General features: G+C 43.2%; 1 protein-coding gene across 1 annotated transcript in view; it reads right to left on the reverse strand.

The window, feature by feature from the left end:
* Positions 1-20721, reverse strand: part of hsd17b3 (hydroxysteroid 17-beta dehydrogenase 3) — a 63203-nt gene that overhangs the window by 41048 nt on the left and 1434 nt on the right. The window contains exons 2-6 of the mRNA XM_033018780.1: positions 20423-20576; positions 15927-16034; positions 13835-13902; positions 11380-11424; positions 4740-4774 (exon numbers count right to left, since the gene is read on the reverse strand). Coding sequence (XP_032874671.1) covers positions 4740-4774; positions 11380-11424; positions 13835-13902; positions 15927-16034; positions 20423-20576 — 410 coding nt within the window. The remainder of the gene's footprint in view (positions 1-4739; positions 4775-11379; positions 11425-13834; positions 13903-15926; positions 16035-20422; positions 20577-20721) is intronic.

Genomic DNA, 20721 nt, shown 5'->3' on the forward strand with positions numbered 1-20721 from the left:
ATTTCCCGAAATAGGAGGTTGAGGGGAGAAAGGTCAAGGGGGAGTATGCTTGCAAGTAACTTGTGTTAAAGTAAGTTTTACGACGTGCCCGATAGTTTTCGTCCATAGTTTTAGTTTAAATCATAAGTTTAGCCACGCATTGTGTAGTGTTGGTGAGATTCGATTTCTCATTGTTTAATAAAGCCTGTAAATTTTAGACTTGCTTTGAGTCCATCTTGGTTTCTGTTTTCTCTCATCAGCACACTCTGGTCAATTCAACCTTTGTATCATATCCCACCATAATTCCGAGGTCTAGAACCTAGGGGAATCCTTTTGTGGAGTAAAGGGAAACGCAAAACCCCTACACAGCTAGCATCTGATCCTGTGCCAAACTCAGAGTACTGTTAGCAAAAACTTTGAGGCAAACACTAATGGAAAATGGATGAAGTGGAAAAACAGGAGGATGGACTGTGGAGAATTGCCTGTGTTATGAGCCATGGGGTAACCCATGTCTCAACAGGAGAAATGGTGCAACTAGTCGAGAAGGTGTTCAAAACCTATGGGTTCACGAGTTATGCAAAGAAGTACTGCGAAACGTGCGAGATATGTGCCAGGTACAATCCACAAGGAAACATGAAGAAACAACAAGGGAAGTACCCACAACCAAGGTACCCATTTCAAAATTTAAATATGGACTTTATTGAATTAACCCCCTCGCAAGGGAAGAAATATTGTTTAGTGATTATTGATATATTTTCCCGATGGGTTGAAGTTTTTCCCTTTGCCAATGCGGATGCATTGACAGTGGCAAAAGCTTTCCTCAGGGACATCATACCAAGGTTCGGGATACCAGAGAAAATATATAGTGACAATGGGAGCCATTTTGTCAATGAGGTAATAGAGAAGCTCACGGTGACCCTAAAGATACAATTAAAACATCACTGCTCTTACCACCCACAGTCTGCAGGGTTAGTAGAAAGGACTAATGGAACTATTAAAAGCAAATTAAGGAAGGCAATGGCAGAAACGGGATTTTCCTGGATAGATTGTCTCCCATTAGTCTTATTAAATATGAGAATGCTGCCAAGTACGAGGGGAATGTCCCCGTATGAAATATTGTATGGTAAACCATTCCAATACCCTGTTCTACAAAAGGTTTTCTGAAACAGTAAGTGAAGATAGTACCCTAGCACAGTACATGAAGAAAATGCTAAGAAACAAATCTCGTGTGTTGAAAGGTTTAACAGGTCTTGACCAAGTGGAAGGGGATCTCGTGGAGGAATTAAAACCAGGAGACTGGGTGTTCGTAAAAATTATCAAAAGAAAAAGGTAGTCAAGCCCTCGGTGGGAAGGTCCGTATGAAGTACTACTTACTACTCCCACTGCGGTAAGAATTGCCGAAAGGCCAACGTGGGTACATATCACACACTGCAAAAAAGTAAAAATCCCAACTTCAGAGTAGGAGAAAGGGGGACCGACGATGGCTGACGGCCTGTATAGGTCCAGTAACGATCGGAAACCTACACCTCAGAAACCATGAAGTGGGGGCTGATTATTCTGAGTGGAATTGCATTAATCACCACAGCATATGCGAAGTATACAATATACCTGACCCGAGGAAGTACTAGCACTTTTGAAATCGACCCACGTCAGTATAAAACTGACAGTTGCGAGGACAAAGCATACGTAACAGATGGGGTGTATGTCTGTCTAGCACCCTGCTCAAAATGGCATTATGTTTTCCAACACTCTTGAGTCCTCAGGCTATAAAGAGCAATGGAGCATGGAGCAATACCAGCGATGGTCATTAAAAAGAAAGTCCTACACCCATACGAACCCTGGCTGGAGTAACCGGGGAAGATGGGGAAATACACAGCCTACTTGGAAAACGTATATAACCGTGAGAAACATCCAGAAGAAAGATGAAGGGTGGTATTACGTGTGTGTCGAAGTTAGTTGGAAGGATCCCTGTAGCCAGTTGGAAGTGAGAGTAGTCGAACCAGCAGACACTGAAGATACAGATGATGATGCTGTTTACTCTCGTAACACTGAAAGATGTGAAGGAGAAATCCGAGACAAGGAATAGAGTGAAAAGGGAACTTGCTAAAGGTTCTTTTGATGCACACATTTACATAGATGAAATTGGAGTGCCTAGAGGGGTTCCAGATGAATTTAAGGCACGCAATCAGATAGCTACAGGATTTGAGTCTGTCATCTTCTGGTGGTCCACCATTAATAAAAATGTAGATTGGATAAATTACTTATATTATAATCAGCAGCGATTTATCAATTATACAAGAGATGCTGTGAAAGGGTTAGCCGAACAACTAGATCGGACCAGTCTAATGGCCTGGCAGAATAGAATGGCCTTGGACATGCTACTAGCAGACAAGGGAGGAGTATGTGTAATGTTCGGATCATCTTGTTGTACCTTTATTCCCAATAATACCGCACCTGATGGGTCGGTCTCCAGGGCCCACTTCACTGGCAGAGGAATTGGCTGAGAATTCAGGAGTCGTCACCTCCTGGACAGTGTTCCTGGACTCATGGTTCGGGAAATGGAAAAATGTTGTTTTTTCTGCACTAACCGCTTTGATAGTCATTGCATGGGGTACTGGTCTGCCTGGGCTGCTGCATCATCCCCTGTGTGAGAGGACTCGCCCAGCGGCTGATTCAAACGGCCCTCACTAAGAAAATGACTATGTTATACGAACTAATACCAACCAAAGCAGAAGAGAGACAATGCTATGAAATTGACTTGAGAGAAACATTCCTGACTGATTGAACCCTCACGAATGATCGAACTACAGAAAGTCGAGAGAACATGTGGTTCTGTGAAGAAACTTGGGGACTTCAACTCGAAGGACATAAATTTGTTTTAGATTATAATTCAGTAAATTTGTATAAAGAGGAGGAAAATGATGGAAACATTTATGTAACTATTTCCCTGTGTATTCTATCTGTGTCTGCACAAGATTGTTTACCGAAACTGCCTAGGGCACAAGTAATTGGCAGGTCTCGGTCAAGAGATTAAGAGTCTATCACAGAACTTGCAGAACGGCTAAACTTGCTCAGGTGTAACTTTCCACAGCTAAATGTTATTTCCTTTGAATTCTGAGTGTCCTTGTTCATTACCATTTGTCTGGATGCTTTTTTGTCTAAATCAATGTATAAAAGAGATGGTTTTCAGCATTAGCTCAGAGAGGACTCCCACAGACACTTGGGCTCTGTGTGACTCTCTCTCTCACAATAAAGTTCGTTCAATTTCTACCTCCGTTTTTGTAATAGTCTTTGTTGGAAATTTTCTAACACTCATCTAATGGCCTCCCCTTTATTCTTAGACCGTGGCCCGTGGTTCTGGACTCCCCCAACATTGGGAACACTTTTCCTGCATCTAGCTTGTCCAGTCCTTTCATAATTGTATACGTTTCTATAAGATACCCTCTCATCCTTCTAAATTCCAGTGAATACAAGCCCAGTCGCTCCATTCTTTCATCATATGTCAGTCCCGCCATCCTAGGAATTAACCTTGTGAATCAACGCTGCACTCCCTCAATAGCAAGAATATCCTTCCTCAAACTAGGAAGACATGATGTCAGACATGGGTGCAATGAGGCCTGGGTGTGCTTGTACATCAGACACTGAAAGTAAGCATGCAGGTACAGCAGACAGTGAAGAAAGCCAATTTGGCCTTCATTGCGAGAGGATTTGAGTTTAGGAGCAAGGAGGTCCTACTGCAGTTGTACAGGGCCCTGATGAGACTGCACCTGGAGTATTGTGTGCAATTTTGGTCTCCTAATTTGAGGAAGAACATTATTGCTATTGAGGGAGTGCAGCGTAAGTTCACCAGGTTAATTCCCGGGATGGCAGGACTGACATATGATGAAAGAATGGGTCGACTAAGCTTATATTCGCTGGAATTTAGAAGGATGAGAGGGTATCTTATAGAAACATATAAAATTGGACAGGGTAGATGCAGGAAAATGTTCCCGATGTTGGGGAAATCCAGAACCAGGGGTCACAGTTTAAGAATAAGGGGTAGGCCATTTTGGACTGAGATGACGAAAAACTTTTTCACTCAGAGAGTTGTGAATCTGTGGAAATTTCTGCCGCAGAAGGAAGTGGAGGCCAATTCACTGGATGCTTTCAAGAGAGAGTTAGATTTAGCTCTTAGGTCTAAGGGAATCAAAGGATATGGGGAAAAAGCTGGAATGGGGTACTGATTTTGGATGATCAGCCATGATCATATTGAATGTTAGTGCTGGGTCGAATGGCCTACTCCTGCACCTATTTTCTATGTTTCTTTGTTTAACTGGGCCCAATCTAGATTAGAGAGCAACAGGATAATGAATGAGATGGCTAATGGGGAGGGTTTTGAATTACCTCTAGTTTATGGAATAATAACTCTGTAACATTCAGCTAGGAGGAAATATGCCAAGACGTCCTCAGCATTGACGGGACCCATGAAGTCTCCTGGTAGTTCATAAGGTCATTAGTGATAGAAGCAGAATTAGGCCATTCGGCCCATCAAGTTTATTCTGTCATTCAATCATGGCTGATCTATATCTTCCTCCTAACCCCATTCTCCTGCCTTCTCCCCATTACCTTTGACAACCATACTAATCAATTTCGTGAAATTTGGACTAGAAATCCCTTCTGTTGATCGTCACTTAAGACTTTATTTGGCCTCATAAAATTCAGAGAACATCGGCTGTTGACTAAGTACACATCTCAGATTATGGTTTAATTTGAGGACTTACCGATCTTTCATCATCGGCAAAACAAGTTGAGTCATCTGCAAATTACAGTGAAATATTATCGCGTTGTTAGATTTCACGCTTTCAATTTAAATAGAACATTTTGTTTACTATGTGTACAAAAGAATCACCAGAATTAAGCTGCAGAAACATGTCCTGGCGGAATTAAACAATGTCATTTGGATATTAATTTGGTGAGTCAGGTGTGCTACGGGATGTGTTGCTACCTTGCTGCTCCAACGAGCTGGGTTCATTTCTGATTTCCAATGCCATCCGGGTAGAATTGGCAATATCACTTATGACTGCCTGTCTTTTACCCAGTAGGGCTCAGGTTTCCTGGCACATCACAAAGACCTGCTATAGATTAGTCCGTGTTGTTGGCTGGTGGGTGAATCTGGAGGATGTTAATGGACACATGTGAAATAATTGTTTGCAATGAAATAAGTAGGAAAAAAGGACTGATTGCACAGTTCTAAGAGCCTGCATAGACTTGTCATAAGCAAGTACATAATATGTACCTCATTACAAGACTATGTGTAGGAGCTTGGAGCTTAGAGGTTGGGAGATGTATTGGGCTTATAGTGGTGATGAAACTCTGTTTATACCACAATGGACAGCTGTTACATATGCTACATATTCATTGTAGCAGTCCCAACCTCCTGCACTACTTTGTATCAGGCACACTCACCACACACACACACACTGTGATTAGGTATGTAAGCACTTTCAGTATCACTACGCCACACAGACAAAGGAGCTGAATAAAGGAGTAAATTAAGGCAACTGAAACAACCTGAATTGTGTCGTTATTATCAGGACATCAAACCCGAAGACACAACATGGTGGCAGCGGTGACTTTCGAGTAAAAAACCGCGCTATTGTGAATCGCTATTGTGAATTAGGAACAGCGGCTGCAGAGAAATTGATTTTTTTTTTGTGCACCCGCCTAACAACACAAGATGGCGGCCTCCACAGCAGCAATGAGCCTCCACCCTACGATGAACTGGGACGCCGATGATGTGGTGGAGGCGTTCAAGAAATTCAAACAAAAGAGCCAGCTGGCATTCAAAAGCTTCCTGAAAGGAACTGCAGATGAAGAGAAGGTCAGTTATATTTTACTATGGCTCGGGGAGAAGGGTCTAGACATTTTTAACAGTTGGAGCTTAACAGAGCCCGACTGCAATAATTCGGGAATAGTCCTTGAAAGGTTTGCGAACCATATGGAGCCCAAATCAAACCACAGAATCCATCGGTATGAGTTCCAAGGGCTAAGACAAGACCCACAAGAAACAACCGACACTTTCCTGTCGAGACTAAGGAACGTGGCCAAGAAATGCAGATTTGGTGATGAAGATGACAGAATTGTCGACCAGCTAATATGGGGGTGCGCCCACCAAGAGGTCCAAAAGTCCCTAATAGGGAAAGACACCCTCAACCTAAAAGACGCCGTAGATGCTGCCAGAGCTTTCGAAGCCACAAGGAAACAAATGTCCTCCCTCTGCCTTCAAGTTGGCTCATCTCAGAGCAGCACCAGAGTGAATATAGACGCTCTCTCAAAACGTGACCCTGGCTCCACCTTAAAGGCTCCAAAGCAGACATTTTCTAGGCATGCAAACAAACAAGCAAGCCAAAGAAGCTGCTGGAACTGCGGTACAGAGCATGCATTTGATGATCGCAGGGAGTGCCCAGCATACGGGACTACCTGCAACTCCTGTGGGAGGCCTAACCACTGGAAGAAAAGGTGTAGGTCAACAAAATCATACAGCACCAAGCCAAAGCAGCAATGGTCAAAGAACGATAGAAATACGAGAAGGAAACAAATACACGCACACGTCCAACAGGAAGAGGAGATAACCTCAGATACCTCTGAGGAAGAATTCCTTTCCGTTGGGACCATTGACGTCCACGAAATGGGAAACAACAAACCACATAGCAACAGAGATGAAGCATATACTATAATACAACTACAGAAAAAAGTGGGAAAGAAAAGAACAACGATTAATCTAAGGCTCAAAATTGATACTGGAGCCCAGAGCAATATCTTACCAGTCAATCTTTACGGAAAGATATTCCCTGAACACATGACAAAAGATGGCAGCATCAGGAAAGGAATCCTTAGAAGTAGCGATGTAGTCCTAGCTGCATACGGAGGTTCCATAATCCCACAGCTAGGCAAAACAATCATAGCAGGAACATACAAAGGGAAAGAAGTGAAATGCCCCTTCTACATCACTAAATCGAAAGGACCTGCTATTCTCGGCCTGGACACGTGCCAAAGACTGAAGATTGTGTCAATCAACCATGAAATCAAGACAAACTCCTGCAGAATTGACAGAAACATACCCATCAAAAACCGGCCGCCCATCAGGAACAAAGAAGAATTGATGGACATGTACCCAGAGTGTTTTGACGATACCGTTGGTTGTTTTGAGGAATACGAATACCATATCACAGTAGACCCCAGTGTGAAGCCAGTGATCCACCCACCCCGCCGTGTTCCCCTTGAACTGAAAGAGAGGCTAAGGGAACAACTAAACGAAATGGAAGAAAAGGGCATCATCACAGCAATAACTAAACCAACTGATTGGGTAAATTCAATTGTTATCAAAGAAAAGCCAAACGGAAAACTAAGGATATGCCTTGATCCCAGGGATCTGAACAATGCATTGAAGCGCGACCATTATCCAACTCCAACCCTTGAAGAGATCACACCAGCACTGGCCGGTTCCAAGGTGTTCAGCAAGCTGGATGCTAGCAATGGATATTGGAACATCAAAATAGACCGGAAGTCATCAATGCTCACCACTTTCAACACGCCATTTGGCAGATTCAGATTCAACAGGCTCCCATTCGGGCTGAAGGTGAGTCAAGATGTCTTCCAGCGGAAAATAGATGAAACATACAAAGGCTGTAAAGGGGCAATCGGGATAGCAGATGATATCCAAGTATACGGCAGAGATGAAAACACGCATGATTACAACCTCCATGAGGCTATGGAAAAAACTCGAAGAGCCGGCATAAAGCTCAATGCAGACAAATGCATAATCAAAGAAAGGGAGTGCAAATTCTTTGGACTGATTTACTCTGCAGAAGGAGTGAAACCGGACCCTACAAAAGTGGATGCTATCAACCACATGGAGGAACCCAAAGACAAGAAACAGCTAAGAAGTTTCCTAGGGCTCATACAATACATGGGAGTCTTCATACCTAAGCTTGCTAATCACACAGCAAATCTCCGTGAATTGATGAAAGACGACGCTGAATTTGATTGGTGTGCTTCACATAGCCAAGATTTTGGGAAATTAAAACAACTCATCAGCAAAGAAACGATCCTGCAGTACTATGACAGACAGAAACCTGTAACACTCCAAGTTGATGCCTCCATGAGAGGAGTTGGAGCAGTACTGATACAAAATGGCCGACCTATTGCGTATGCATCCAAAGCACTCACTCCTACAGAATCAAGGTACGCAAACATAGAGAGAGAACTCTTAGCAGTAGTCTATGGCTGCGAGAAATTTCACACTTACCTATATGGAAGGTATTTCGACATCGAAACAGACCACCGCCCTCTAGAACAAATCGAAAAAAAAAACCTCACCAAAGCACCAGCCAGACTACAGAGACTATTACTGAGGCTACAGAGCTACGACTACAACATCAGATACAAGCCAGGAAAAGACCTGCTGCTAGCTGACGCCCTATCCAGACTATCAACACATGACAAACAAGAGATGGAAGGGCTGAGCATAAAGATCCACCACATTGTGAGTGTGACAAGCGTGAAGCTGGAACAGATCAAAGAGGAAACAGCCAGAGATGAAGAACTCCAGCTCCTCACCCAAATGGTAATACAGGGGTGGCCAGAAAAGAGACAACAAGTTCAGCCTATCCTCCGCGAATACTGGACCATCCGTGATGATATTTCGGTAGAGAATGGAGTCCTGATGGCCGGATCACGAATCATCATACCCAAGTCCATGAAAAAAGAAATCCTCGAAAAGATCCACCAGGGACACTTAGGAATGGAAAAGTGCAGACTCCGTGCTAAATCCGCTGTGTACTGGATAGGCATGTACAAGGACATAGAAAAGCTGGTATCTACATGCCACATATGCCAAAAATACAGGAATTCACAACAGAAGGAGGAAATGACACCCAGTGATATCCCAAGCCGGCCATGGCAAACCATCGGAGCAGACCTGTTCACAGAGAACCAGCAATGGTATTTGATTATGGCCTGCTACTACTCCAAATTCCCATTTGTGAGAAACATAAAGGACTTGAAAGCTAAAACAATTGTGTCAATTGTTAGAGGGTTGTTTGCAGAGCAAGGAATACCTGAGCAGATCGTATGTGACAATGGAACCCAATTCACATCTCGGGAATTCAGAGAGCTGGCCACCGAATACGGGTTCAAAATCACAACATCTTCACCACATTACCCAAAGGGCCATGGGTTTATTGAAAGGCAAGTACAGACAGCCAAGAAAATACTAATAAAATGCCGAGAGGCAAAGGAGGATCCAAACCTGGCACTTTTATCCTTACGGGCAACTCCACTAAAGGCTGACATGAAGTCTCCTGCAGAAATGCTAAATGGCAGGAAATACAAAACCACCCTGCCAAGCAAAATCCAACCCCCTATCGACCAAGAAGAAACAAGGGCAAAATTGGCAGCTGCCCAGGAGGAGGGGCTGAAACAATACAACAAAAATGCACAGTACTTGCCTGAACTATTTCAAGGCCAAAACGTACATGCTCAGGATCCAACAACAAAGAAATGGACCCCAGCACAAATCACCAGCAGGGCTGGAACCCCAAAATCATATATCATAGAGACAGAACCGGGCAGGCAGTTGAGACGAAACAGAATTCACATCCGCCCGACACCTGAAATGTCAACACCTGCAACTTCAAAGACAACACCAGCAACTCCTAGGACACCACCCACAGCAGCAGCAACACCTGCCATTGATGACAACACATTCTCACAAACTGCTACCAGTGAGTCATATAGTCAACCAGCACCAACCAATGGCCAGGAAACAACTCAACAAGTTACCAATACATCGAGTGCAACACTGCAGGCAACAACCAGATCTACTAGATCCAGGAGCAACATCTTACCCCCAGCGCGTTATCGCTAGCACTGGAAGGGACAAGTCACGCCAAGACATGACTCTTGACTGGCTACGCACTACCTGAAAGAAAACAAGCTGCCATTATATATTTTGTTGTGTAGTATAGTAGAAAGCAGAATGCCATGAATGTGGGCAGAATAATCCCACGGTATCTGCTACAGGATTGCCACCCTCGCTCTGGCAATCCTCTAGTGTCACTAATTTTTGTTCCTTTCTTTTGAGAAGGGGGGATGTTACATATGCTACATATTCATTGTAGCAGTCCCAACCTCCTGCACTACTTTGTATCAGGCACACTCACCACACACACACACACTGTGATTAGGTATGTAAGCACTTTCAGTATCACTACGCCACACAGACAAAGGAGCTGAATAAAGGAGTAAATTAAGGCAACTGAAACAACCTGAATTGTGTCGTTATTATCAGGACATCAAACCCGAAGACACAACAACAGCTATACAAGTCACTAGGAGAATATTTTGCTTGAGCCAGCATGTTGCTGGGGATAGTCTCCAGTGATTGCACCAGGATCAGTGATTCATTGCTATTCCAATTGTCCAGATGGAATAAATATAGCAGATGCCAAGAACTGCTGCTGGCTGTAGCACAGGGCATAGAATATAGAGCAGGGAGGTTAGGGTTCTACTCTAGAAATCATTCATTTTAGACCACCGCTGCAGTACATTTGGCAGTCTCAATATGGGAAGGATTTAATTCATCTGGAGAGGCTACAGAATGGATTTACCATGATGTTACCTGGGAAGGAATGTTTCTATGCAACTATGAGGAGAGACTGGATAGAGACGAGAGACAATAAAGTACCATTGAACCACTGAACCATTGACCCATTGGAGAGGGTGAATTTGTTTTTGTTGAAGGGAAGAAGACTAAGGGTGGAATGTGATCGAGGTACACAGAATTGTGAGGAGCATAGGTAGATAGGATAAATACAAACTTTTCCCCTTAGCAGAATTACCCATCATGAGAGGGCATAGGTTTAATGGAGGCACAAGAGATTGCAGAATCTGGAGCTAAAAGAGGAGAGATGATGGAGGAATTCAACAGATCAGGCAGCATCTTCAATGGAAAATAGACAATCAACCTTTTGGGTCAAGATCCTACATCTCAACCAAATGAAGGGCCCCACTAAGCTCGATAAGAGTTCTTCGGGCAACTCTTCTTACTTTGGCACAGGTTTAAGGTAAGAGGTAGGAAATTTAGAGGGGATTTAAGGATGACCAACTAAGACTGACAACGTTTAAGCAGTACTTGGTCAAAGTCAGTTTTATTCCTCTTAGATGAGTACATGAAATGCCAGGACACAGAAGACTGCAAGCCAGGTAGTAGGGAATGGGAAATGGATAGGTAGGTACATGTGGGCTGGCATAGCCAAAGGACCTGCTTCCATGCTGTATGATGCTGTGATTCTGATACTACTATAACCGTCCTTTGGCACAAATGTTGAATACTAAAATTGTCAGTAGCAATCCACATACCTTAACCACAGATACCACATTAACAGCAATCATGTCATTGATGGTCTAATGCACAAAGACAAAAGAAAATTACCAAATGCTATAATAGGGCGATATTGTAATTCGTAACTGAATTTCGATTCTTCACACAGCAAAACTAATCTTGGGTTCTTGTAAACCCAATACTATGTAAAATGAGAGTAATTATCCAAAGATGGTTTGAAAGCAGCTTTCTCCATAGCAAAATCACCAGTTAAAAAAACTAGTTAAAATCACTAGTTAACTATAATGGGTTGAGTTTTATCCAAAAAAAAATTCTTTAAAGAAGATACAGCTATTAAAACATATGAATTTATGGTATAGTGGAAAAAAATTACATCGAAGGGCTCACTTATACTTCTATGTGTGAGTCCATTTTGTCCACTTCAAAATTGCAATAAGCAGGGTTTGCTTCCAATAATCTCCTTAAGATCAGATCTGTTGGGTCAAGGTACCACTGGCACCAGTGGACTTCCATTCCCTCAAATAATTCATTCATTTCATGGCAGTCTTTTGCCACAGGCCCAGGCTCAGGCTCCAGGAAGTGAATGAGGGAGCGATCCATAGACGTTTGGAAGGGTGGTGGGGGTGGGGGGGTGGGGTGTCCAGGTCTTGTATCTTGATACACTGCCCCAGAATTGTCAAATGATTTTCAACTACATAACAAATAAAAATGATTCAAATGAGCAACAAATTATTGAAGTGGCATGCTGTTGTAGGTGGTAGAGCAGCTGATACAGAACTCCAGTGACTCCATTTGATCCTGACCTCGGGTGCTGTCTGTTTGGGGATTGCACATTCTTCCTGTGACCCCCATGGGATTCATCTACATGCTCTGGTTTCCTCCAAAGCATCAAATGCCGTGCTGGTTGCTAGGTTATTCGGCCACTGTCAATTACCCCCAATGTGTAGGTGATTGGTAGAATCCAGGAGATAATGAGAAGCAGAGAAAATAAAATGGTATTAGTGTTGATTAGTGAAAATGGGTGTTTGATGTCTGGTACAGACTCAGTGGGATAAAGGCCCCGCATCTAAACTGAATGACTGTTGATAAATTAAAACCACGGGGGGGAAATGGAGGAGGACTGGCCAAATTTTGTGCCTTCCACCACAGTGATGAATGCTGTGGTGGATGTTTGTGTTACAGTTTTATTGTGGTTGTGTGTTCTGTATTATTGTATCGCTGCAGGCAACCCAAATTTCCACCAGCCTGGCTGTGTGGCAATAAATTATATCTAATCATCTAATCTAAAATAACATTAAATAGGTCAAGTGACTACCTACAATTATCTATCGTCACAGTGGTCAGATGAATGAGGCCCGCGCTGTGAGGCAGGGGACCAGATGTACAGGGTTGCAGACCCTCACTTCAGCCCGACCTGCACCACTGCCAGAATCCAGAGAGTTTCCAGCAGCAGAGGGAAGAGTCAAGCACGTATCGGACTTAAGGCTTTCAGCCATCCATGCTTGGAATTTTATGCATCATATTTCCTAATGGTCTACAAGAAGGCCTTTTGGCCATCGAGTTAATGCCAAATCTCATGAAACCCATTCTATCCAGTGTTTCCATCTAACCTATTCTACCTCATATGCCCATCAACCTCCTCCCTACTACCCCACCTACACCAGGGCAACTTATAGCAGCTAAGAAACCAGCACATGTTTAGAGCTGTAGAGGAAACTGCAGCATCCAGCGGAAACCCAGAGGATCACGAGGAGAAGGTGCAAACTGTACATGATAGAACTGGAGCTCAAGGTCAAACCCAGACTGCTGGAGATGTGAGGCAGGAGCACTACCTGCTGCACCGCTCTGTTACCTTTCAAAGTCCAAGACATGCTGAGACACAACTGCTCAAAACGTGGAGTTGCCTCCAGAGCTGTTGACCATCGATAAGCACAATTTGGTCAAATTATATTAAAACGCCAACCTTCCCAATCCTCAGGGTTTCACATTATCTTTTTTTATGGTTTTCTCTAAAAGAGCAAAACCATTTTAATGTGCAAATCTCAAACTACCTTTGCTATTGGAGCCGTAATATTAGCTTTATAGATTTTGGTTTAGAGATACAGCATGGAAACAGTCCCTTCGGCCCATCAGTCCATGCCATCCAATCATCGCCGATACACCAGTTTTATCCTACACACCAGGGATAATTTACAGAAGCCAATTAACCCACAAGCCTTTGGAATTTGAAAAGAAACCAGAGCACCTGGAGAAAACCCATGTGGTCACAGGGAGAACGTACAAACTCCATACAGGCAGCACCCATAGTCAGGATGGAACCTGATCTCTGTAAGGCAGCAACTCTGTGCTGCCCGTATATTGCCACCACTATATCGGCATATTCAGTGATTATGAATTAATGAAATAGAAAATAGCTTCCCTAAAATATGAATTGTCAGTTCTGTCTACAAAAGGCAATAAAAGGTATTGCACCTTATCCATGTCATTCATTTCAAGGAATCTACATGGGTTTGGTTCCTGGATTATTCCGACGTTGTTTACTGCAACAAAAAGATATTTATATTTACTTTTTAAAATGAATAAAATATAGATAATGCAATTTTGCATGTACATCTGTAGACCCATTCAATTCCAACATTATTTACTGCAAGAAAAAGATAGCTACATTTACTTTAAAAATGAATAAAATACAGAAAACGCAATTTTGTATATCTATCTTTAGATCCGTTCAGCTGCAAAATAAGGTCCAGAACTCACCCTAAGTTAATCATAGAATCATAGATTTGCCATAGAAATGTGCAGCACAGAAACAGGTCCTTACAGCGACTTTCTTCATGCTGACCACAATGCCTATCTACGCTAATTCCATTTGCCTGCATTAAATCTGTATCCCTCCTCATCTTTCCTATCCAAGTACCTACCCAAATTGCCTTTTAAGCATTCTAATGGTATCTGAGCGTCACTGTCGAGCAGCTCATTTTAAATATTCGCCACGCCCTATGTGGAAAGTTTACCCCTCAGATTGCTTTTTAATTTCTCGTCTCACCTTAAACTGTGCACTCTAGTTAAGGAAAATATGTTCAAATTCAATCTGGGCAGAATCTGCATGCAAGGCACGTACTAACCACTCGGTCTATGATAGAGCCAATCACCGGTAAGATCCCAAATCTCAATCTTGCACAACATGCTCCTCTCCTTCCACAAACATCCTAATAGAGAGAGGAAGAGAGGAAAAGAGAAAAGGAGAGGAAGAGGGGGGAAGAGACAGAGGAAGATAGAGGGAGGAAGAGAAAGAGAGAGAGAAAGAGAGAGCGGTAGAGTGAGAGGGGGAGAGAGGGGGAGAGAGGGGGGGAGAGGTGGGGGGAGAGAGTGGGGAGAGAGGAAGGGAGAGAGGAAGGGAGAGAGGAAGGGAGAGAGGAAGGGAGAGAGGAAGGGAGAGAGGAAGGGAGAGAGGAAGGGAGAGAGGAAGGGAGAGAGGAGGGAGAGAGGAAGGGAGAGAGGAAGGGAGAGAGGAAGGGATGAGAGGAGGGAGAGAGGAAGGGAGAGAGGAAGGGAGAGAGGAAGGGAGAGAGGAAGGGATGAGAGGAAGGGAGAGAGGAAGGGAGAGAGGAAGGGAGAGAGGAAGGGAGAGCGGAACGGGAGGAGAGGAACGGGAGAGGAGAAGGATAGGGAGAGAGGAAGGGAGAGAGGAAGGGAGATAGAGAGGAAGGGAGAGAGGAAGGGAGAGAGAGGAAGGAGAGAGGAAGGGAGAGAGGAAGGGAGAGAGGAAGGGAGAGAGGAAGGGAGAGAGGAAGGGAGAGAGGAAGGGAGAGAGGAAGGGAGAGAGGAAGGGAGAGAGGAAGGGAGAGAGGAAGGGATGAGAGGAAGGGAGAGAGGAAGGAGAGAGGAAGGGAGAGCGAGAGATTTCTATGACCATACCATGGACCACAAGAAGAGGTTTTGTAATTTGCCCCCGCATCGGTTCATGACCTTCATCAATTCACTCCTTCACCCTCTCACCATTGTTGAAAAAAAAAGGGATTAATAATAATAATAATAAATGTTATTTATGGGCGCCTTTCAAGAGTCTCAAGGACACCTTACAAAAATTGAGCATGTAGAGGAAAAACATGTAAGGGAATGAAATAAATAGTAGAGACATGATTAGTACACAAAGTAAAGACAGAATTCAATACAAAACACAGTATGAGGCAATTAAGGTACAGATGAAAAGGGACGGGGACGTGGGGCTAAGGATAGGCAGAGGTGAAGAGATGGGTCTTGAGGCAGGACTGGAAGATGGTGAGGGACACGGAATTGCGGATCAGTTGGGGGAGGGAGTTCCAGAGCCTGGGAGCTGCCCTGGAGAAGGCTCTGTCCCCAAAACTGCGGAGGTTGGACTTGTGGATGGAGAGGAGACCGGCTGAGCCTCTCGTCTCTCTTTTTTACTGTCTCTCCCGTTCTGGTAACAAAGATGAATGTATGATGTGAAGCCAGTTTTGCACTGTTATACACCAGCATCAACACCCACAGTCCTAAATAAAGAAATTATCTGATGAAATAAAAACAGAAGGATTTAACTTACTCAGAATCCCAACTTCAAGGCCTCTCAGATTTTCTTCAATGTGCTGATAAATGTCTGTGTTACTAAAATTTGCCTGAATTATTTTTACATTTCTTCCTGTGGCTTGCTCTGTCAAGAATATTTTTAAAAAACCAACACATTAAAATAATGCACCAGAAAGAACATTCTGAACTCAACCAAAGTGTTATTATACGCAGCATTGACATGTCACATATTTCCATAGGTGTGGTTGATTTTATGCTGCCAGTGTCATTTGTTATAATGTGTAGGAAAGAACTGCAGATGCTGGTTTAAATCAAAGGTAGACACAAAATGCTGGAGTAACTCAGCGGGACAGGCAGCATTTCTGGAGAGAAGGAATGGGTGACGCTTCGGGTAGAGACCCTTCTTCAGACTTCAGTCTGGAGAAGGGTCTCGACCCGAAGCGTCACCCATTCCTTCTCTCCAGAAATGCTGCCTGTCCCGCTGAGTTACTCCAGCATTTTGTGTCTACCTTCTTATTGTTTTATTTTAATTGTCTACTGTATATTGTGTTGTTACTTGTGAGCAAAGCACCAAGGCAAATTATTTGTATGTGTACATACTTGGCTAATAAAAATTCATGCAATTCAATTCAATGGTAACTCGGATATTTATTCTTGATAGCTTGCTGGACTATCCCCTCTAAGTATTCACATCTTACATGGAAATATACAACCCAGTCTGACTGGAAAATCCTCACAAACTATTGGTTTAAAGTTATCACTTTTGGAATTGAATTTTTGCTTAGATGATATTTAATTTATATAAATCCAAAAATCATCTGATACCCATTCCTAAATGCAAATGCTCATTTAGAAATAGGAATCGGATTAGGAGATATTAAATATCTTCGATTATCTTGGATTTGATTTTCTTTAAACAACCAGATGTGACATACATGTAAATATCATAGAAGCAAATATTGAAAATTCTAATATATTTAGGATTACTGGTGCAGTCCAACCAGCTACACCAGTTTATCATGTTATTAAATCTATTCTCAGACATCAGATGTATGTAAGATCACTTCAATTGAGTTGACAACGCCTTAAAAGCTGCACTAACCCCAGTTTAGTGCTCTCTCATCAGGTGTTCTCTAGACCAAGATCTGTACTGTGGAACAGCTATCTCTGGTGTTTTTCTGCATGACCAAAAATTAATGTGGACCATCCACAGTGCCATCCCGAAGATGCAATAATGCGAGACGTCTGAAACATTACCTTGCGTGATTTTGTTCTGTTCCAAGTTCTGGGCTAGACAGAATGATACGATAAGATAGACAAAAATGCTCGGAAAGGGAGGGGGAGTTGAAGTGCTGAGCCACCGGGACATCAGTTTGGTTATTGCGAACCGAGCGGAGGTGTTCGGCGAAGCGATCGCCAAGCCTACGCTTGGTCTCACCGATCAGGGACGGAAACCCCGGGGGGGCCAGAGGGGACACGTCCCCTCCATGTTTTGAGAGGTGGGGGACATGAGCAGCACCTCATATTTTGCTTGGGCAGTTTGCACCCCAGTGGTATGAACATTGACTTCTCTAATTTCAGGTAGTCCCTACTTTCTCCTCCCCTCAGCTCTCCCTCAGCCCACTGGCTCCACCTCTTCCTTTCTTCTTCCCACCCCCCCCCCCCCCCCCCCCCCCCCCCCCCCGCTGAGTTTCTCCTGTATTTTTGTCTACCTTCGATTTTCCAGCATCTGCAGTTCCTTCTTAAACATAGGAGATAAGGTATGGTAAAGATGAGAAAGGAATACAGCATTACAAGCAAATGAAATGTGGCCAGAAATTATCTGAGGGTTGGTCAGCGCTGGAAGGGAGCTTAGATTGCGTGGAAAGTGTAGCTGAGGGAAAGATGGCTAAGAAAGGGGTCAAATATATGTGCAGGCAAGGGATACTGCTGAATTTGCTTAGGATATCTTAAAACAAAAGAAGCATGTGTTAAATTTACTAAATATGAGACAGATGGATAGAAAGGCAGAGAACCAGGTAACTTGGAGCTTACCTGATTACTCGAGGGACAAAAGGATCATCCGGGCCAGTCTATTAGGAATATTGTGCTTAACGTGCAACTCCATGAGATACCAAGATTCCCAGGGTTATGAATAACATGACATACAGAAATCCAACCTAATGCAAAATTCTCCCATACACTTTTCTAAAGTATTTTTCAAACTACTGATATAGTGATAAAAGGTTACTTGGCAATTCATTAACGACTGGATCGAATATCATTCCATTAGTTTCAATATAGGTAGAATCAGGGTGATGATTCAATTAAATGAAAGGATTAATAAAGTCTGGGTTACCAAAGAAAATGGATGATTTGGAACAAGGAGGCCGATTATTATCTCAATGGGGTTAGGTTAGGTAAGGGGAGGTACAGCGAGACCTGGTCGTCCTTGTACTCCGGTCACTTAAAGTTGGCGTGCAGGTACAGCAGGAAGTGAAGAAAGCTAATGGAATGTTGGCCTTCATAACAAGAGGATTTCAGTATAGGAGTAAAGAGGTTCTTCTGCAGTTGTATAGGGCTCTGGTGAGACCACATCTGGAGTATGTGTACAGTTTTGGTCTCCTAATTTGAGGAAGGAGTGCAGCATAGGTTCACCAGATTGATCCCTGGGATGGCAGGACTGTCATATGAGGAAAGATTGAAAAGACTAGGCTTGTATTCACTTGAGTTTAGAAGGATTAGGGGGATCTTATAGAAACATATAAAATTATAAAAGGACTGGTCAAGCTAGATGCAGGAAAAATGTTCCCAATGTTGGGCGAGTCCAGAACCAGGGGCCACAGTCTTAGAATAAAGGGGAGACCATTTCAGATCAATTCAGATCAGATTCAACTTTAATTGTCATTGTCAGTGTACAGTACAGAGACAACGAAATGCAGTTAGCATCTCCCTGGAAGAGCGACATAGAATATGATTTCAATAAATAAAACTATTTACATGTATACAGACATAGTGTTTTTCCTGTGGGAGGAGTGTCGGGGGGGGAGGGGGGGGGTGATTGGCAGTCACCGAGGTACATTGTTGAGTAGTGTGACAGCCGCAGGGAAGAAGCTGTTCCTGGACCTGCTGGTCCGGCAACGGAGAGACCTGGAGCGCCTCCCGGATGGTAGGAGGAAGACTGAGGTGAGAAAAAACTTTAAGACTGAGGTGAGAAAAAACGTTTTCACCCAGAGAGTTGTGAATTTGTGGAATTCCCTGCCACAGAGGGCAGTGGAAGCCAAATAACTGGATGGATTTAAGAGAGAGTTAGATAGAGCTCTAGGGGCTAGTGGAATCAAGGGATATGTGGAGAAGGCAGGCATGGGATATTGATTGGGGACGATCATCCATGATCACAATGAATGGCGGTGCAGGCTCGAAGGGCCGAATGTCCTCCTCCTGCACCGTTTTTCTATGTTTCTATGTTTCTATGGGAGGGTTATATATAATTATACTCAATCTGCATGACTAACACCCACCTTTGTTCCTGCCTGCCTAACACCGCCTTTTGTTCCTTCCTGCTAACAGTGTGAGTTTTCAAATCAAAAGACACCCGTTTCCAGGGAATATGAGAGTGAATGGAGGTGGGATAAGACTTGAGAAACAATTTCCTAGCAGTTGGTGCTCATATTCCTACCCAAAAGGCATCCAAATTGAATGCGGGTGCTGTTGTAAGGTTAACAAGTGTTCTGCCTCTTGCCTTTTTTTAATTCCTGATGTGAACCTCTACTTTCAACAATTTCCAACAAGCCTCATACTCACTGCTCATCCAACCTGGAGAGAATGTTCTGCACCAGAAGCACACGGTACTCCACATGAGAGGACTCACCAACATCCACAGGCACCGCTGCTTTACCTGCCCACTGCTCCCCAACTTAGGAGAAACCCAAAAATAGTTGCTCATGAATCAATAAAGTGGAGCAAAAGAAGCTCTGTTTATCAATCACAACCAACAGCTGAAAGGGAGTATTGCCTTTCAAATAATGACAGAATACAGGACAACAGACTTTTGAAGTACTTTATAATATCCATCATTGTGAATAAAAAACTAACTATGGGACCTACCACCTGAAGTGTTGCTCCTAATTCCCTCTTCCAAATCATTAATATATATGGTAAACAGTTGTGCCCCAACACCGAACCGCTCCATAGATGCTGCTGCACCCGCTGAGTTTCTCCAGCATTTTTGTGTAACCTGAAACATTAACTCTGCTTCTTTTTCAACAGCTGCTGATTGACCTAGTGAGTGTTTCCTGCTTTTTCTGTTGTTTTTTTTTTCCAGATTTGCAGCATCTGCAGTCTTTGATTTTAAAATAATTATTAATGTCCAATAACAGGACCATAATTAATCCATTCTAGGTCAGATCAGCCATATCATTTCCCATGGTTTATTCAGGGTTTCTGTCACCCATTCAGCAAACGTTACAGAGAGAAACCAAAGAAATTCCCAATGCTGGCACTTTGTTGAAAAACAGAAAATAGAAATCTTACCAATTTCATCTGCAACCTTTTGTAGCTTCTCATAAGACCTGCTTATGAGTACAATGTTTAAACCACGCTTGGCCAACTGCAACAAAGAGAACAAACAATCATTGAAAGAGATGAGTAAAGTTCTGTTAACAGGGTTCTCGTTGGTTCTGGATGGCTAAAATGGTTGCAAATTCTGTCTAAGAGTACAATGTTGTTGGGATTCAAAGGAAATCCATTGAAATATGATTCACAAGGTCAGGACCAGAAGCACCTTGCCAATGAGAGAGAAGAATTAAATGCAGGATACATTTTTTAATAAA

Source organism: Amblyraja radiata, chromosome 3, assembly GCF_010909765.2.
Source record: "Amblyraja radiata isolate CabotCenter1 chromosome 3, sAmbRad1.1.pri, whole genome shotgun sequence".
Taxonomy (NCBI): domain Eukaryota; kingdom Metazoa; phylum Chordata; class Chondrichthyes; order Rajiformes; family Rajidae; genus Amblyraja; species Amblyraja radiata.